This window comes from Penicillium longicatenatum (genome assembly GCF_028827895.1).
Source record: "Penicillium longicatenatum strain IBT 33135 chromosome Unknown contig_7_segment0_segment0, whole genome shotgun sequence".
Taxonomy (NCBI): domain Eukaryota; kingdom Fungi; phylum Ascomycota; class Eurotiomycetes; order Eurotiales; family Aspergillaceae; genus Penicillium; species Penicillium longicatenatum.
Genome location: NW_026643124.1, coordinates 3,136,687 through 3,151,032, shown reverse-complemented (window position 1 = coordinate 3,151,032; position 14,346 = coordinate 3,136,687). Strand labels below are relative to the sequence as shown.

Sequence of the window (14,346 nt, the reverse complement as noted above, 5' to 3'; positions counted from 1 at the left end):
CGTCCGAGTGGAGGAGCCCGGTTTCCAGGTTCAACGCATTGCGACTTGACATTATCCACATCCTTGTCAAAATGTTCAGTAGTTTATTCCTCCGTAAGTCGAGAGTAGATACGTCCAGCCTTGTTATGCACGTCGTGTGGTTCTCTTTGTTGGAGAGTCTCCGAAAACTTGTGAACTCCGAAGCGAGATTGGGCCCCTGTCTTACAATTAGGCCCCGATGCAATATCAAGGGTTTTATTGATTTCCCCCGAGATCGAACAAGATCGAGCAAGATCGAGGCGACAAACGTACCGATGAATGTTTTTGGGTCCAACAGATCCCGACATCGTGGCTAACAAATCCCGGTGCTTTGGATGACTCGATTGGCTCACTGCAAGTACCCATCAAGCCTATTTGGAATCGTGCCAAAATCGCAAAAAGTACCCGGCCTGCACCCCATACTCTCAAGCACGAGTCGATTTCTGCTCCCGTACCCAAAATTGATGAAGCACCACCAGCATGATCAACATGCATACGTCAAGTGCGATCGTCCAGGTGTACCCGATGAGATAACGAGGAGCATCCACAGTCTTCCAGACACTAGTGCGGAAAGAATCGTCAGTCAGAGTTTTCATTGATAGCTCAGATGCGCCTTACAAGAGAGGAATCCAAGCTCCAAAGGTATTTCCAATCGTGTTCATAGCACTGATCACCAGTGCACGTTCTTCGGCGCTATGGGCGCAGATTTCATTGGCCCATGCATAGATAATCGCCGCGATCCCGTCTGCCGTGCCGGATAGGAAAAAAGCAAAGAACTTCAACCCGTTAGGGATTTTCCAAATTGCCAGTACTACACAAGCAAATATGTTCAACACCGCGGTAATCGCGATCAAGCTGGCCTTCGCGTCGTAGATGTCTGACAGCACGGCACAGACCACCGAGGCAATAATCGTGACAGCTGGCGAGACAGTCGTGATTGTGTCGATTTTCCCCACAGAATAGCCTTCAGCCTTGAGCCACAGGGAAAGGCCGCTATTTGAGGATACCCCATCGGCCTGACTGAAAAAGAAGGCAAAGGCGACTAGCACCCATAGTCGCCAGCCTTTGAGAATCCGAACGATTCCGGGCCAGGTGAAAGGTTGACGGGCTTCTCGGTTTTCAGATCTCATACGCTCTTGTGCTAGTATGATCTCGTCTGAAGTCAAAAATCGGGAATTGCACTTGTCGGGTGTACTTGGCAGCAGACAAAGACCGAGAAAGGCAATTGGAACCGTGCACGCGAAACCTGCAGTGAGTCAGTATGCTTTTTGCTTCTCCTTACACAGGGGCAATTGACTTACAGATGATATACAGCCATCTCCATCCTTCTAATCCAAATTGACCATCCAATCGGTCATAAGCTCCGGCTTGAATATACCCAGAGCTCATACTGCCAACTTGACTGGCAATGAAGAAGATGGCTCCCCGGCGAGACAATTCCGACCGCTTATACCAACACCCCAAATACCACTGCACCGCAGGGAAAAAGAAGCCCCCGAGCGCTCCCACAAAGAAACGAAGGGCATATAATTGAGTAATGGTGCTGACCTTGTACTGGACAAGGGTGAAAACACCCCATAGCAGATCGGCTGCAGGTAAGAAGTAGTTGACTGGACAGCGAGTCATCTATCGAACGTCAGAACCCTACTTGAGCTGCGTGCACAATGTCGCTACAACTCACCAAAAGAGTCAACGGAATTTGCATCACGATGAATCCAACGCTACACAGATTAGCAAAAGCTCCCCCGGCGACCGATGAGAAGCCCATACTAATACACCGTATTCAGATAGTTCAACTGGTTCCCATACAGCTTAAGATCCTCCTTCATGCCGCTCACATACGCGGTACTAGTGGCCGACGAATCTAGGACCTTCGCCCAGTACGCCAAAAACACGAACACGATGATCAGTCCATCTAGTTTGAGGATCAAACGTCGTTCCGCCGGTGTGTCTGTGGGCGCAAACCATTCATACCATTTCTGGCGGCGGATTGGCTCCGAGCCCGGGCTCTGTTCCAGGGCTTCTTTTGAGAGCTCGATGTCCGGGGTCGCCATCGCATCCAGTATCTGGGGAGATTTTTCCGTTGGGAGCGACATGGTTTGGAATGTACTTTTGTACAACCCAGCTATTTCGACGCGATGGAAATTTCATATAATGGTCTCTAAAAGGCATGAAACTCCTTTTTCTTAGTCCAAGTCAGAGCACGCCATCTTTTGGAAAGATAGCGCATGCTTGAACTGGCGCGGAATTTGCCGATGATCCTATCAAGCTGTCAAGGGTTGCCAAGGACCCCGCCGATTCGCGCTTTATCGACCCGCGTTCATTTGCCGATGCCGGGGTTGTTGGCAACGGGATTCCACAGTTCTTGGGGTAAATATACTCAAAGTATACTAATCGCTCAGATCCAATATAATTGGCTCTACATAATTTCAAGGCCTCAAAGAAAATGGCTATAACAGCGTACTTAAATTTGCCCCAGAGCACGATCGCTCAGGCCTCGAGATACCAATTCCACGAGAATAACCTGCAATACAATATGAAAAACAAAAGAAGGACTGAACCCAAAATAACCCCATTGAGCCAAATTTTTTTAAAGCCGGTCTTTTCCCTAGACCTTGTCGCCAAATGCCTCATAACTCACGGAAATCTCATCCGTCCTCTCAATCCGGGCAGGACTCCGGAGAATAACTTCATCACTATCATGAGTTCTGGTGGGTTGGATAACAGTCTGCTGATTATAGCTTTTTGACTCCAGGATAGAAGTGTTGAAACCATATTTTGAAAGCTGGCCATAATGCCTACCACTAGAGTTTTGACCACCACTGCCGTACATCGGCAGCTTATAAGAGTTATCGCCGGAAGAGCCATCCTTGCCATCCTTGCCGTATCTAACGCGGACATAGAGAGGGCGGAGGACGGGAATTGTGGAGCACATGATTGTGACGCAACTCTCAGTCGCGGACCAAATGAGCATTGGCACGGTGTCATCTATTTTGGTAAGCTTATTTCGGATTGTCGATGGGGTTCGGAGAGGACCTACAGATGTACTCGGATGCATCTAAACCTGATAGCGCAACCGTCCGGACGATACCGCATATTCCGGCACTAGCAGTAGATCAGGTTAGATGCGCACCAGGCTTCAAAGGACAATTTGACTCACAATATTCCAAGACTGAGGCCAACGGCGACTGTAATTTTCTCCTTTCTTTTCATGTTCAGGTCCCAGACCACGAACCAGGGGAGAATAGCAAAGGAGAAGTCGGCGGCAACGAACCACGCTAGAATGAATTCGTGGTCAGTGATTATGGATCTTATGGATGACGATCAACACTCACAGCCGACAGTGTAGCCAACATTGGAAAAGTTAAGCCAGCATGTTCCTGGAGTAGATGGGTTCCAAGACTTTTGAACTGGCACACACTGTACAATGACAGCGATGCTTGCAAAGAGTGTGAGGGCCGCCGTAATGAAGAGGCAGCCCCAGATAACCCAAATATGGATCTTGTTTCGCACGATGCGAAGAAGGAACGTTCCCACAGCTGCCTTACCAACACCAATGACCATGAGACCAGCTACCTGGCTGAAGAGCTCGTACTTCACCGCAGTGAAATAGATGGTTGGATCACCAACGGTGACGTACAATTGGCCCAGGCCGTAGTACGTTCCTATGGTGACGAAGATAGTATAGAGGAGGTGAAGAACCTACAGCATGTCAGCAGCTAGTGCAACTGTTCCGATCATCTCTTCACCTACCAGAGCAAAGCAAACCAGATAATCATCAAGTCCAACGGAATTGAGGATTTCTTTCCGTGTATAGAGTCTTAGTCCCACAAAGAATGCAATAATAACGGCTTCTAGCCACATAACCGCATTGGTCATAGGTCCCAAGCCTCCGTATACACCCATGTTGAAGATGGACAAGGATAATCTAAAAGATGTATGAAAGAGTAGTCATTTGAATTAAACGAAAACACCATATTATCACCCATGGCAAGGACGACGCAACTTGGGATTTATCAAGTTCAACATTGGTATACATGTCGAAGAAAATATGATCTATACATTGAGCGACATCGACATTCCTCCTGGTAATTCCAGGGTTCAAAAGTACGGCGCCTTGTGTTTTAGAAATTGAAGATGTAGCGTCGCGGACAACGGGCCGGGAACAACAATGCCATGACAGGTGCGCTAAAGCCCACTAACCGTGCGTCCGAGTTCCTCCCACGAGTCACCAGCGCCCCAGCCCACGCCACAGCCCCACATGCAACACGACCACGACATGACAGCTAAATTGACTTTCTACACGTCGAATCGAGCTTGACAAGGAAAACGGCTCATTTCCAACCGTGTCCACTGGTGGTCAATCCCCTCTTTTATTCATCAGTCTAGACTCGAAGGTGGAGCCGTGAAAAGGCGAGTATGCTTGAATAGGTTAAAGCATTGTGAATCACTCGCTTGGGTCCTGTTCATGTTCTCGTGGAAGGTGAGCGATCTTCTTCGACAATTGCCATCATTTCCTGATGTGGAAAGAAGGTGAAACGGCCGGCCAAAACTTTCCAAGCTTTTCTGATGATAGCTCAGGCACGTTGGGGCTTGGACGTCAGTGGCGAGTAATCGCGCTGATAGAGCCATTGATAGTCTGTACACGTCCTTATCGGGATGTCAACTAGTCTTTAGCGTTTACCGCGGTGAAGAGGTGGAGAAAACGGCCCCTCTAGGTCCATGCTCCCGTAAACCGTGGTCAATGCATCAGCGGTGGTCATATATACCATATCCCCACCTCATCTGGTAAGCAAAGAACATTCAACTCCTTGTGTTGAACAGTCCAATTCATCATGGTATCCCTTAATGAAGTAATCATCGCTGTTCTCGACGGCATCCAAATCGACGCCTTTGGTGGCAATGAAGTTGAGCGCCTGAAAGTCCGTGCTGCTGCACGTCGACTGCTGGCCAGAGTGGAGACCCCCTATGAACGTGCATGGGGGTTCTGTTTCGAACATCCTGCTGTGTTTGCCGCCCTGCAGACATGTATCGATCTGGGGCTTTGGAGATCCTGGACTGCCATTGGAGGGGGAGAGAAGACGATAGATGAGCTGGTTGATTTGACCAAGCCCACTATCGAGACAAACCTACTCCGTACGTCCTTGCCCTCAGTCTGGTGAGACATCACTTACGAGAAATACAGGTCGATTCTTCCGCTTATTGGCAGCTTTCAATGTGGTTGAAGAGACGGGAGTGGATGTATTCAAGCCGACTCCGTTCTCGTTTGCCATTGGTGATGAAAGTACCAAGGTCCGGGCTTCACTTGAAGCAGCGTGAGTATAATCAGTTCAATATGACCGATACGACACGACAAAAGTACTGACATTCTCTTTAAATAGCACCCACCAATACATCGCTTCTGGTCGTAATTTACCAGGCTACTTAGCCAAAACCTTCTACAAAGAGCCGACCGACATCAATGTAAACAACTACTCAGACTCCGATCCAGATGGCCTCAATTTCTTCGGTCGATTGCAGGCAAGTCCCGCGTACTTCGAAGCTTTCACGGGACACATGGAAGCATGGACAACATGGAAGACCCCCTGGACCAAGGTCTACGATACAAGCCAATTGCTCGAGGGTGCGAATCTGGATAACGGATCTCCATTCGTGGTTGACGTAGGAGGAAACACAGGCATCGACATTTCCCATGTTCTAGCCGCACATCCGGATCTTCCAGCCGGGGCCCTCGTTCTCCAAGATCTTCCTGAGATTATCGCCAAAGCATCTGTGGACAAAAAAATTACGGCGATGGTTCATGACTTTTTCTTACCGCAGCCTGTTAAAGGTGAGAACATCGCCTGTCCCACTTGCTTCTCAAATAATTAGGGTTGCTGGCTAACATCCGAGAAACAGGGAGTCGTGCATACTTTATGCATGCGGTTCTTCACGATTGGCCTGATGAGAAAGCTAAGCAATTGCTTGGTAATACCCGTGATGCCATGGTGAAGGGTTACTCGAAGCTCTTCATTTATGACATCGTCCTTCCACCTAAAGGGGCGAGCATTAGTCAAACGACTATGGACGTGCAGATGCTGGCCTTACTTTCGGCTGCTGAGCGGACGGAAGCTACTTGGAAGAAACTTTTGGCTGAGTCTGGTTTCAAGATTTGCAAGTTTTGGCCTGATCCCCAACAGTATGAGATGATCATTGAAGCCGAGGTTGCGTAGGTCCTTCTGTTATGCATAAAGGCAACCTGTGAGTTTACCAAGGTGGAAATGTGAGATTTTTAATATCAGAGATTGACACAACCCTCTTGCTTTCAGATGCGTGTATTTAATTCGGAAGAGTTAAAAATAGATACGTACACGGGTGCCTGAGACCCGGTCAAATTGCCGATAGTAAATTGTATAGTTCGGCGAGCGTGCCGCGAGCGAAATCCGAGATCAATTGATACATTGACCTATTATTTACCGTAGAAATTGGCTGTGGAAGATCTTCTTGCGTCTGCGAAGTTCTCATTCGGGAAGATAACACCGGAGAGCCTAATAGGCAGGAAGAATTGATCATCCCCGAGCAACATGTAGCGCTTTTTCTCTTTTCGAGCTATACTCTCACGGAGTAGCACATAGACCCACAGAAACATGCTATTGTTTTTTGATCGGCAGCTTTCAGATCTCCTTAAAATTGGACAGACTTTTCACGTCCAGCTGACTCCGTAGTGGAGGAATAGGAGGGATATAATTCTTCCGGCTACGGGGAGTTATCCCGAGAGCCCGAGACTCGGCATCAGGAAAGGATCGGAGGGATCTAGGCTAATCTAGACCCTCGGGAACTCCAAGCTCTTCAAGGTCAACTGACTATGCTATCCCCAATGGCTAAATAGAGCTAATAGACTATATTGGACAGGGCGGCAGAAACGAGGCAATTCTTCTCTACCTATTAGGTATGACTTTATAGATTCCTCAATCCTTATTTGCGGGCGTTCTCGGCCCACAAGGAGAAAACCGGAGCGGTCAAGGTCACGCGGGGAACGATGACGAAAACGTAGGATCTCGGGAAGTGAAGTCACTCCCCCGCGGCAACTTGGTTCGCGACTACTTAGACCGGTTTGCGTCCTAGTTTTCCTGACGTTAGAACGCTCCACTTTACCTCGATCTACCTGCCTTGCTGGACTTGTTGCCACCGATTATCAACCTTTTGGATTGCTTAAATTGAACCCTTCCTCGTTCAATTAGCTCCCATATTCTTAAAACCTACTACTACTTCTCCGCCCCCCACTACCCCTCGACCCCAACCACACCACCCTATACTCTTCTCTACACCTTCAATTCCTCCCTTAAAAATAAATCATTATGGCAGCCACCGATAGCGCACCCCCTGTTGGTCAGGAGAACATTAACACCGATATTGTCACACTCTCCCGGTTTCTGACCGAGGAACAAACCAAATACCCCGACGCCTCGGGTGACTTCACCCTGCTGTGCCACGCACTCCAATTTTCCTTCAAGTCGATCGCCTACTACATCCGTCGTGCTTCTTTGATCAACTTGACCGGTCTTGCCGGATCCTCCAACATTACCGGTGACGACCAGAAGAAGCTCGACGTTATCGGCAATGACATCTTCATTTCCGCCATGCGCGGCTCCGGAAAGTGCCGAATCCTAGTCTCAGAAGAAGAAGAGGAGCTCATCACCTTTGATGAGTACCCCGATGCCCGTTACGCCGTCGTGTGTGACCCCATTGACGGTTCGTCCAACCTGGACGCCGGTGTCTCGGTCGGTACCATCTTCGGTATCTTCCAGCTGCCCGAGGAACTCATGGGCGCTGGTAAGAAGGTCGGCCCCGAGGCCCTCCTGCACCCAGGTACCAGCCTCGTTGCCTCCGGTTTCACCATGTACGGTGCCTCCGCACAGCTCGTTATCACCATGCGCGGTGGTGGCGTGAACGGCTTCACTCTGGAGAACTCGCTGGGCGAGTTCATCCTTACTCACCCCAACATGCGTCTCCCTGATTCCCGCTCCATCTACTCCGTTAACGAGGGTAACTCTATGTACTGGGACGAGTGGTGCAACCAGTACTTCCACTCCCTCAAGTTCCCCGAGAATGGCAAGCCTTATAGCGCCCGTTACATTGGTTCCATGGTGGCGGATGCTTACCGTACTTTGCTGTACGGTGGTATCTTCGCTTACCCTGCGGATTCGAAGAGCCCTAAGGGTAAGCTGCGTATTCTGTACGAGTGTGCGCCCATGGCTATGATTTTCGAGAACGCTGGCGGTCTGGCTGTGAACTCGCGCATGGAGCGCTTGATGGATATTGTTCCCGAGCACATTCACGACAAGAGTGGTGTCTTCCTTGGATCCAAGAATGAGGTCCAGAAGGTCATTGATATGTACAACAAGTACAAGAAATAAGCAGATCGCCCACCATTCTGTTTCTGCTCTTATTTCTTGGGCATGATTTTCATTTCTGGCTCAACCTCATTTTCATGTCATGACCTTTTATTTTAAAATCCCATGCCCTTCTTCCTCCGGTTGAGTCGGAGTGATGTCCTGGTTTCTATTTACTTGATATATCTGGGCTCGTTCATCGCCAATGTTTTCGATGCCACGTTTAGATCAGCTCAAAAACATAATACAAAAAAATCATTAAAATAATCTATTCCATACGTAGAGAACAGGAAAGTATCCTTCACATAATCGTAAGCCCTTGACTGCATTACCCTCAACCCAGATGCCCTACCTAATATTGGCAGCTTGGGCCCCTTATACAGCTACCTACGCTCGACACAATATGACAACGCTCCCCGTACACACCACCAAGAAAAAGGACCGTGAGGCCCTACCAAATCTTGAATTTACTCTGCAAACGTTTGAAAAACTAAAATCACGATAATAATCAAATATAATTAATTACCCAATGTACTAAAGCATATATCCACAGAACTTCGTAGGCATCACGAACCCAAATTTTTTGGCATTCCAACCGACTCAATTAAAGCAGCGCAGCAAGAGCAGCAGCAACAACGGGAGCGGCCGTAATCATAGCCCCAGCAGGACCAGCCGCAGCACCAGTTTCAGTAGCCGCAGGCATAGTTAAAGAGCTCAAGCCCGCCGTAACAGTCAACTGATAGTAAAACTGATCCATAGGCACAGTAGAGTAAGTAGCCGTGGATGAAGTCGAATACTCAAACTTCGCACTATCAGACGAGCCACTCATGCCAACACTCATAGTACAGCTAGCAGACTCAGTTGAAGATTTGAGCTTACAGTCCCACTTCTCGGTAACAGTGACATCGAAGTTATACGATTCGTCAGATGAAGTAGCAATGTATTTGCCCGTGAAGCTCGCCGTCTCGGCGCCTTGGATGAAAGTCCACGAAGTCGGAAAGTCGCAGTCGGTTTTGGGGGCGTTCTTCTCGCATCCGACGTGGTAGGTTGCGGCGTTGGCATTGATATTGGCCAGACTGGCGGCGCTGCTTGTCTTTTGACCATTTCCGGGGACGGTGACGTCCCAGCTTGGGACGAAAACACCGACGATGGTGCTTGATTCGGCAGCTTTGGTGCCAAGGATTGCGAGGGCTGTAGCGAGGAGGAAGGAGGTACGCATTTTGGTAGGATTGGATGTATCTGGTGGAGGTGTGAATGGTGTTTCTTGTTTTCACGCGGAGATAGGGGGATTATAGAAACGGAAGAGGCTTGTTACTAGGCAAAGAGCGGCCGCGGTCAGCTTTATGCGTAGAATGGGACAGGAAATAAAATCACTACCGGTACTAGCTAAGCTTGAATGGCTTCGTTTCATTCATGGCGGGGAGTAAGCCTGAGTTAGGCTTCTAGTGGATTAGTCCGGTAATATCGGCTGGAAACCCCCTTGTCTTTTCAATGTTTTCTTTCTAATTTGGAGCTTGAGTAATTTTAAGCTGGTCACTCATTGGATGATGGGAGGAAGTGGCTTAAGCGAAAGAGTGCTAGCATCCGGCCAGATCACTAGCGCAGGGAAAGGGGGTTCATGGGTGGAAATCAGGTTAAGCGAAGGGTAATGATAATACATTTGGCTAAGAATGGAGTGATGGCTAGTGAAGAGAATCAATGTTCAGATAGAGATTAATACCCGGAGATATCATATGTGATCTTTGAGCCTTGGTCAATTTGCATGGAATATTTCAAGTTCGCGAAAATCTCATTCATAGGGCGTGCTCCGTGCACGATGCCCGCACCTTAGCGTGGGGCTCGATCCTTTCCCGGAAATTGGAAAGCCAATGGTTGTGCAGCTCTCTGTGATTCACTCGGGCCTAGCGGCAGTATCAAGTTGAGCTCTAGTCTGTCCGGCCAGGACAGAGATTCATCCTAGACTCAAGTCTCACGCGCTACTTCACTGCCCCTAGAGATTCACTACATATCGTTGCTCTGATTCCCGTTACATGTAAGAAAGCCCAATTCGGAACTGTATATTCTAGTCTCTTTACAATACATAGGACAAGACTCAGAGAGTGATAGATCCCACAGATGCTACAGCATGAAAGTGTTGAAAAAAGTTAACCGGAAGTAAAGATTGGAATGCCCAGCTTAGTCGACTGGGTCTTCTTCCAACAAGGTCTTGAAGCTGAACGGCAAGAATGGGATACCCTCGCCCATGAAATGCTTGCTCATGGCCTCGACCCAGTGCAAACGCAGCGAGTGCAACACTGTTTATCTGGTTAGTATTCTGCCATCTTATTCGACCTGGCGTTTGGATTGACTTACTTGCAGACACGCCCTCCATACCCACGAGCACACTACATGACAGGACGAACCACATGAAGAAACAGATGACAATCATGATTACCCGCAGGAACCCCTCGCCCTGGCCGAGGGCCGATCCGAGTGTCATAGTCCACAGAACGATTGAAAGCTGTTGGTGAGCGAGGGAGAGAGCCCAGAGACGAAGGTAAGAGGCAGTGTGAGAGATACAGTTGAGGCAGAATTCGATGGTGTGGATGACTTGGTGGATCATGACATCGCCGAATTCAAACTCCTCGTGCTCTTCTCCTTCGTGAATGTCCTGAGAAATCATAGCAACGCCTTCACCATCGCTGGCCATGCTGTCCCGGGCTGCACCAAAGCCGCCGTCCACGTCACCATCATCTTCAAGTGCACTGACGCGAGACTGTTCGCCGAGGCCCCGGTATCCCAGAGCACGGGCACGATTGTGTTCATGACGGAGCCAGAAGGGCTTGAGGAAAAGCATAATGGGCACTTGAACCACGGCAATGAGAAGGAGGAGTGTTTGCACCGTGCCCTGGCCACGGTAAAGCGGTTGTTCAACATAACCGGGTTTCAGGAACATGAAAATAAGCATATTGAGCAGACTTGGGGGAGCTGCGTCACTCTCCTGCCAGTTTATCGACCACTTGTAGAGAATAGTGACGACAAGGTAACCGAAGATGGACTGGAAGAACAGCATACCAGGAACAAAGTTGCCCCAAATGTCAACCTTGGACTTGAAATGACGAGCATTGACAAGCTGGAAGCAGAGGGCAAAGGTCATGTGACTCCAGCCAAGCAAAATACTCATCTTCATCTTCATGCTGTTGGTGAAGAGTAACGAGTTTTCGGCCTCGTGCCAGTTCCAATCCAGGCCAATAGGGAACCGGTAATCGCCCTTGAGGGTAGCCTCCACAGCTTGTCCGGCCTTGATATCCTCTGGCCACTCCCATGAACTGCTGAAGAAGGACATGGACTTCGAAAAGATATCGTTATAGAGCACACCAGTATACATCGCGAAAAGACCCATCAGCAGCATGATGTATCGCCCATAGAACGCCATGTATGAAATCTCATCAAGCTTGGTGCGCAGCAACTTCTTTTCAAAGAAGATTAGAGCAGAGGCAGCAGAGGCCATGATGAAACCGTGACCGAGATCGCCAAACATGACAGCGAAGAGGAAAGGGAAGGTGACAACAGTGTATATACCAGGATTGACCTCCGAATATTTCGGAATACCATAAGCATTCACAATCGTTTGGAATCCCTCCGTGAACTTATTGGTACGAACGTAAGTAGGCGGGGTCTTGTTGGTGCGGATCTGGTTGACGATGGTAGGGACGGACAGACCGGCCCGATCGTTGACATCTTGCAAGGTCGACTTGATCTGAGCGAGGGAGTTGGTTGGGCACCAAGCTTCTGCAATCAGAGTCTTCCGCGCCTGATCATAGGAGAATTTATTCAACGTGTCGTAGACAGCCTTCTCCTTCTTGACGATGATCATCCAAGCCACAAGAGACCGTGCGATCTGCGAAAGCTCGGCATCCAATGTCTTTTTGGTATTCTGAAGAACACTTCCAACATCACCCAGTCGGCTGTTAACCTCGTGGATCTGATCCCTTCTCAGCTCGCTGTTCTCGTCAACACCGTACAGGGAAGCACCCAACGACTCGGCGATTTTGCGAATTTTTGCCAGAATGCTGGAGCCATGAGCGAAAATGACGTAGACATTCTTATAGACCGCTTCGTTTGTGCTGGGATCGATGATCGGTTCCGGGATTTCGGACTGGTTCATGTAAAGGTTGCCACGCAGGGTTCGCCAAAGAATGCGCTCAAAGGCGCCGATCCGATCGCGAGGGATAACACCAGCGACGAAGCCGATGTTCATCTCGGAAAAGCTCTGTTGGCCATGAGTATCGCCATTGGCACCTCGAGGAGCATGCTGTTCAATGTCACGAAGCAAAGGCGCCTCATCATTGTCGAAGGATTGGCGAATATCTTCGGTTTGGGTGTGAGCCTGTTTCGACCTGTCAGTATTCTCCTAGTTTTCCTAAAAAGGTATAGCAAGGCTCACCCGGTCAAAGAAGCCACCGGCCTCTCTCAAAACCCAACGCCATTCAGAAAGCTCGACTTCGCGCTTCTTCAGGGTCTCATAGCTATCATTCAAGGAAGCGATGCGCTGTTCAAGGCTTTCGCTGCGTTCAGCCAGCTCATCAATTTCCGAGGCTAGGGGGCAGCCAGGGTGTCGGAGAAGTCTGTCGAGGGGCGCATGGGAATGGCCGCCTTCTCTATCTGGGAGCGAAAGTAACCTGGCAAAGAAGACCCGATGGATTAGCTATTGTTCGTCACCCATAGAGCTCCGTTCATTGAAAACACATACGGAGTTGTCTCTCAACATTGTCAAGACGGCGGATTTCTTTAGTAAACGTGCGTTGGAAGGCATTGGTATCAGGATTCAGCTAAGGATACGCCAAGGAAGTCAGTCAACTTGTTCACAACGCATAAAGGGTTTGATCCAGGGTCTATAGTCTGCTTACATCTCTGAACTGCACTTGACCAAGCTCACCCAGAGCACTCACAACCTCTCTTCCGATTTCGTTGGCAATGTAGAGCTGGGTCAGGCTCATGTCCGACGAGCGGAAGAAGGTATCCTGCGGAGCCATGGTGGTGAACAGGCTTTTTAGAGCCAGGCCTTTCCACCACGGGAATTTGCAGTCAAATAAAAAGCGAATGGGTCGATCTCGACCTTTTGGGGAGATCCGTGGTTGGGACACAGATGCGTGGACGGTCTTCGGGAGTTGGCAGCTCCTGGCTGAGCTGGCCGTAGTGCACGTGATGTCACGTGCTGTTATCGGCCTTCAATCGAATCGACGATCAACAATAGTTGATTAAGCAATTGGCAGAATCAAATAATATAGGATCTCAGTTTCATTTCTTTAGCTAATTGCGTCTCATATATCGATTTCGATCGGAACAATCAATCTGCAGCGCGAAACCAACGTCACCTTCCCCTAGTTAGTCAATGCCCTCAGCACCTTTTCATAGATCAGCTCAGCATACTTTCTGGAACAGAATCTGCCGCTATGAAAATATTCTGGCTCCCTTACTTAGTCCCCTTTCTCAATGTTCTTCTTGTCGTTCTCCTTGATGTCTTCGTTGATGACCGAATCCAGCATATCCTCCTTGATCTCATAGTTGACCTCGTCTTTGACCTCATAATTGAGGTCACCCTGGATCTCCGTCTTTGCTTATTAATTGGCCTTGTGCCCGACCTCATTCTCTGTAATTTCCTCAGTGGCCGGATGCAATATTGGAGATATTCTCCATGACCCCTCTTTGGGTGTCTGGTAACACTTTACCAGTGTTCTTCTCGGACAACTTAAAAAAGGGATATCTTCAATTAGTACCAGATATATCTCGCAATTATTTATCTATGTGGCCGAGCATGTGCTTGATCGTCCTTGCACGAGTAATTCTGGTGAGTTTAAATCCCGAAACGAGCTGGCAGACATCTGTTTCGATTTGTGTGGTGAGGGTTTGCATGAGCTCTTTTGAAGGAACTTTCTTTGGTGGCCTATTTGGCAACATAACCATTTCCAAAGAA

The 14,346-nt window shown here is 48.8% G+C and overlaps 6 protein-coding genes across 6 annotated transcripts; 2 read left to right on the top strand and 4 right to left on the bottom strand.

Annotated features, from left to right (window-relative positions):
- Positions 1-443: 443 nt before the first annotated feature.
- Positions 444-2,114, bottom strand: N7484_011434 (Major facilitator superfamily domain general substrate transporter; the record flags this gene model as incomplete). The annotated part of the gene is made up of 5 exons (XM_057121821.1): positions 444-579; positions 637-1,264; positions 1,320-1,644; positions 1,700-1,739; positions 1,789-2,114. 5 exons carry the CDS (start codon positions 2,112-2,114, stop codon positions 444-446), a joined length of 1,455 nt encoding a protein of 484 aa, XP_056967575.1.
- A 512-nt stretch (positions 2,115-2,626) lies between these two features.
- N7484_011433 (uncharacterized protein) lies at positions 2,627-3,924 on the bottom strand (the record flags this gene model as incomplete). The annotated part of the gene is made up of 5 exons (XM_057121820.1): positions 2,627-3,006; positions 3,059-3,123; positions 3,179-3,296; positions 3,354-3,720; positions 3,772-3,924. The coding sequence occupies 5 exons, from the start codon at positions 3,922-3,924 to the stop codon at positions 2,627-2,629; spliced, it is 1,083 nt and encodes a 360-aa protein (XP_056967574.1).
- Positions 3,925-4,853: 929 nt separating this feature from the next.
- On the top strand, positions 4,854-6,230 carry N7484_011432 (uncharacterized protein; the record flags this gene model as incomplete). The annotated part of the gene is made up of 4 exons (XM_057121819.1): positions 4,854-5,154; positions 5,204-5,333; positions 5,400-5,848; positions 5,917-6,230. The coding sequence occupies 4 exons, from the start codon at positions 4,854-4,856 to the stop codon at positions 6,228-6,230; spliced, it is 1,194 nt and encodes a 397-aa protein (XP_056967573.1).
- A 1,125-nt stretch (positions 6,231-7,355) lies between these two features.
- On the top strand, positions 7,356-8,414 carry fbp1 (fructose 1,6-bisphosphate 1-phosphatase; the record flags this gene model as incomplete). Its single annotated transcript, XM_057121818.1, has 1 exon — positions 7,356-8,414. One exon carries the CDS (start codon positions 7,356-7,358, stop codon positions 8,412-8,414), a length of 1,059 nt encoding a protein of 352 aa, XP_056967572.1.
- Positions 8,415-8,994: 580 nt separating this feature from the next.
- On the bottom strand, positions 8,995-9,609 carry N7484_011430 (uncharacterized protein; the record flags this gene model as incomplete). The annotated part of the gene is made up of 1 exon (XM_057121817.1): positions 8,995-9,609. The coding sequence occupies one exon, from the start codon at positions 9,607-9,609 to the stop codon at positions 8,995-8,997; it is 615 nt and encodes a 204-aa protein (XP_056967571.1).
- A 956-nt stretch (positions 9,610-10,565) lies between these two features.
- Positions 10,566-13,405, bottom strand: N7484_011429 (H(+)-transporting V0 sector ATPase subunit a; the record flags this gene model as incomplete). The annotated part of the gene is made up of 5 exons (XM_057121816.1): positions 10,566-10,684; positions 10,743-12,759; positions 12,817-13,034; positions 13,123-13,201; positions 13,280-13,405. 5 exons carry the CDS (start codon positions 13,403-13,405, stop codon positions 10,566-10,568), a joined length of 2,559 nt encoding a protein of 852 aa, XP_056967570.1.
- Between the last annotated feature and the right edge of the window lie 941 nt (positions 13,406-14,346).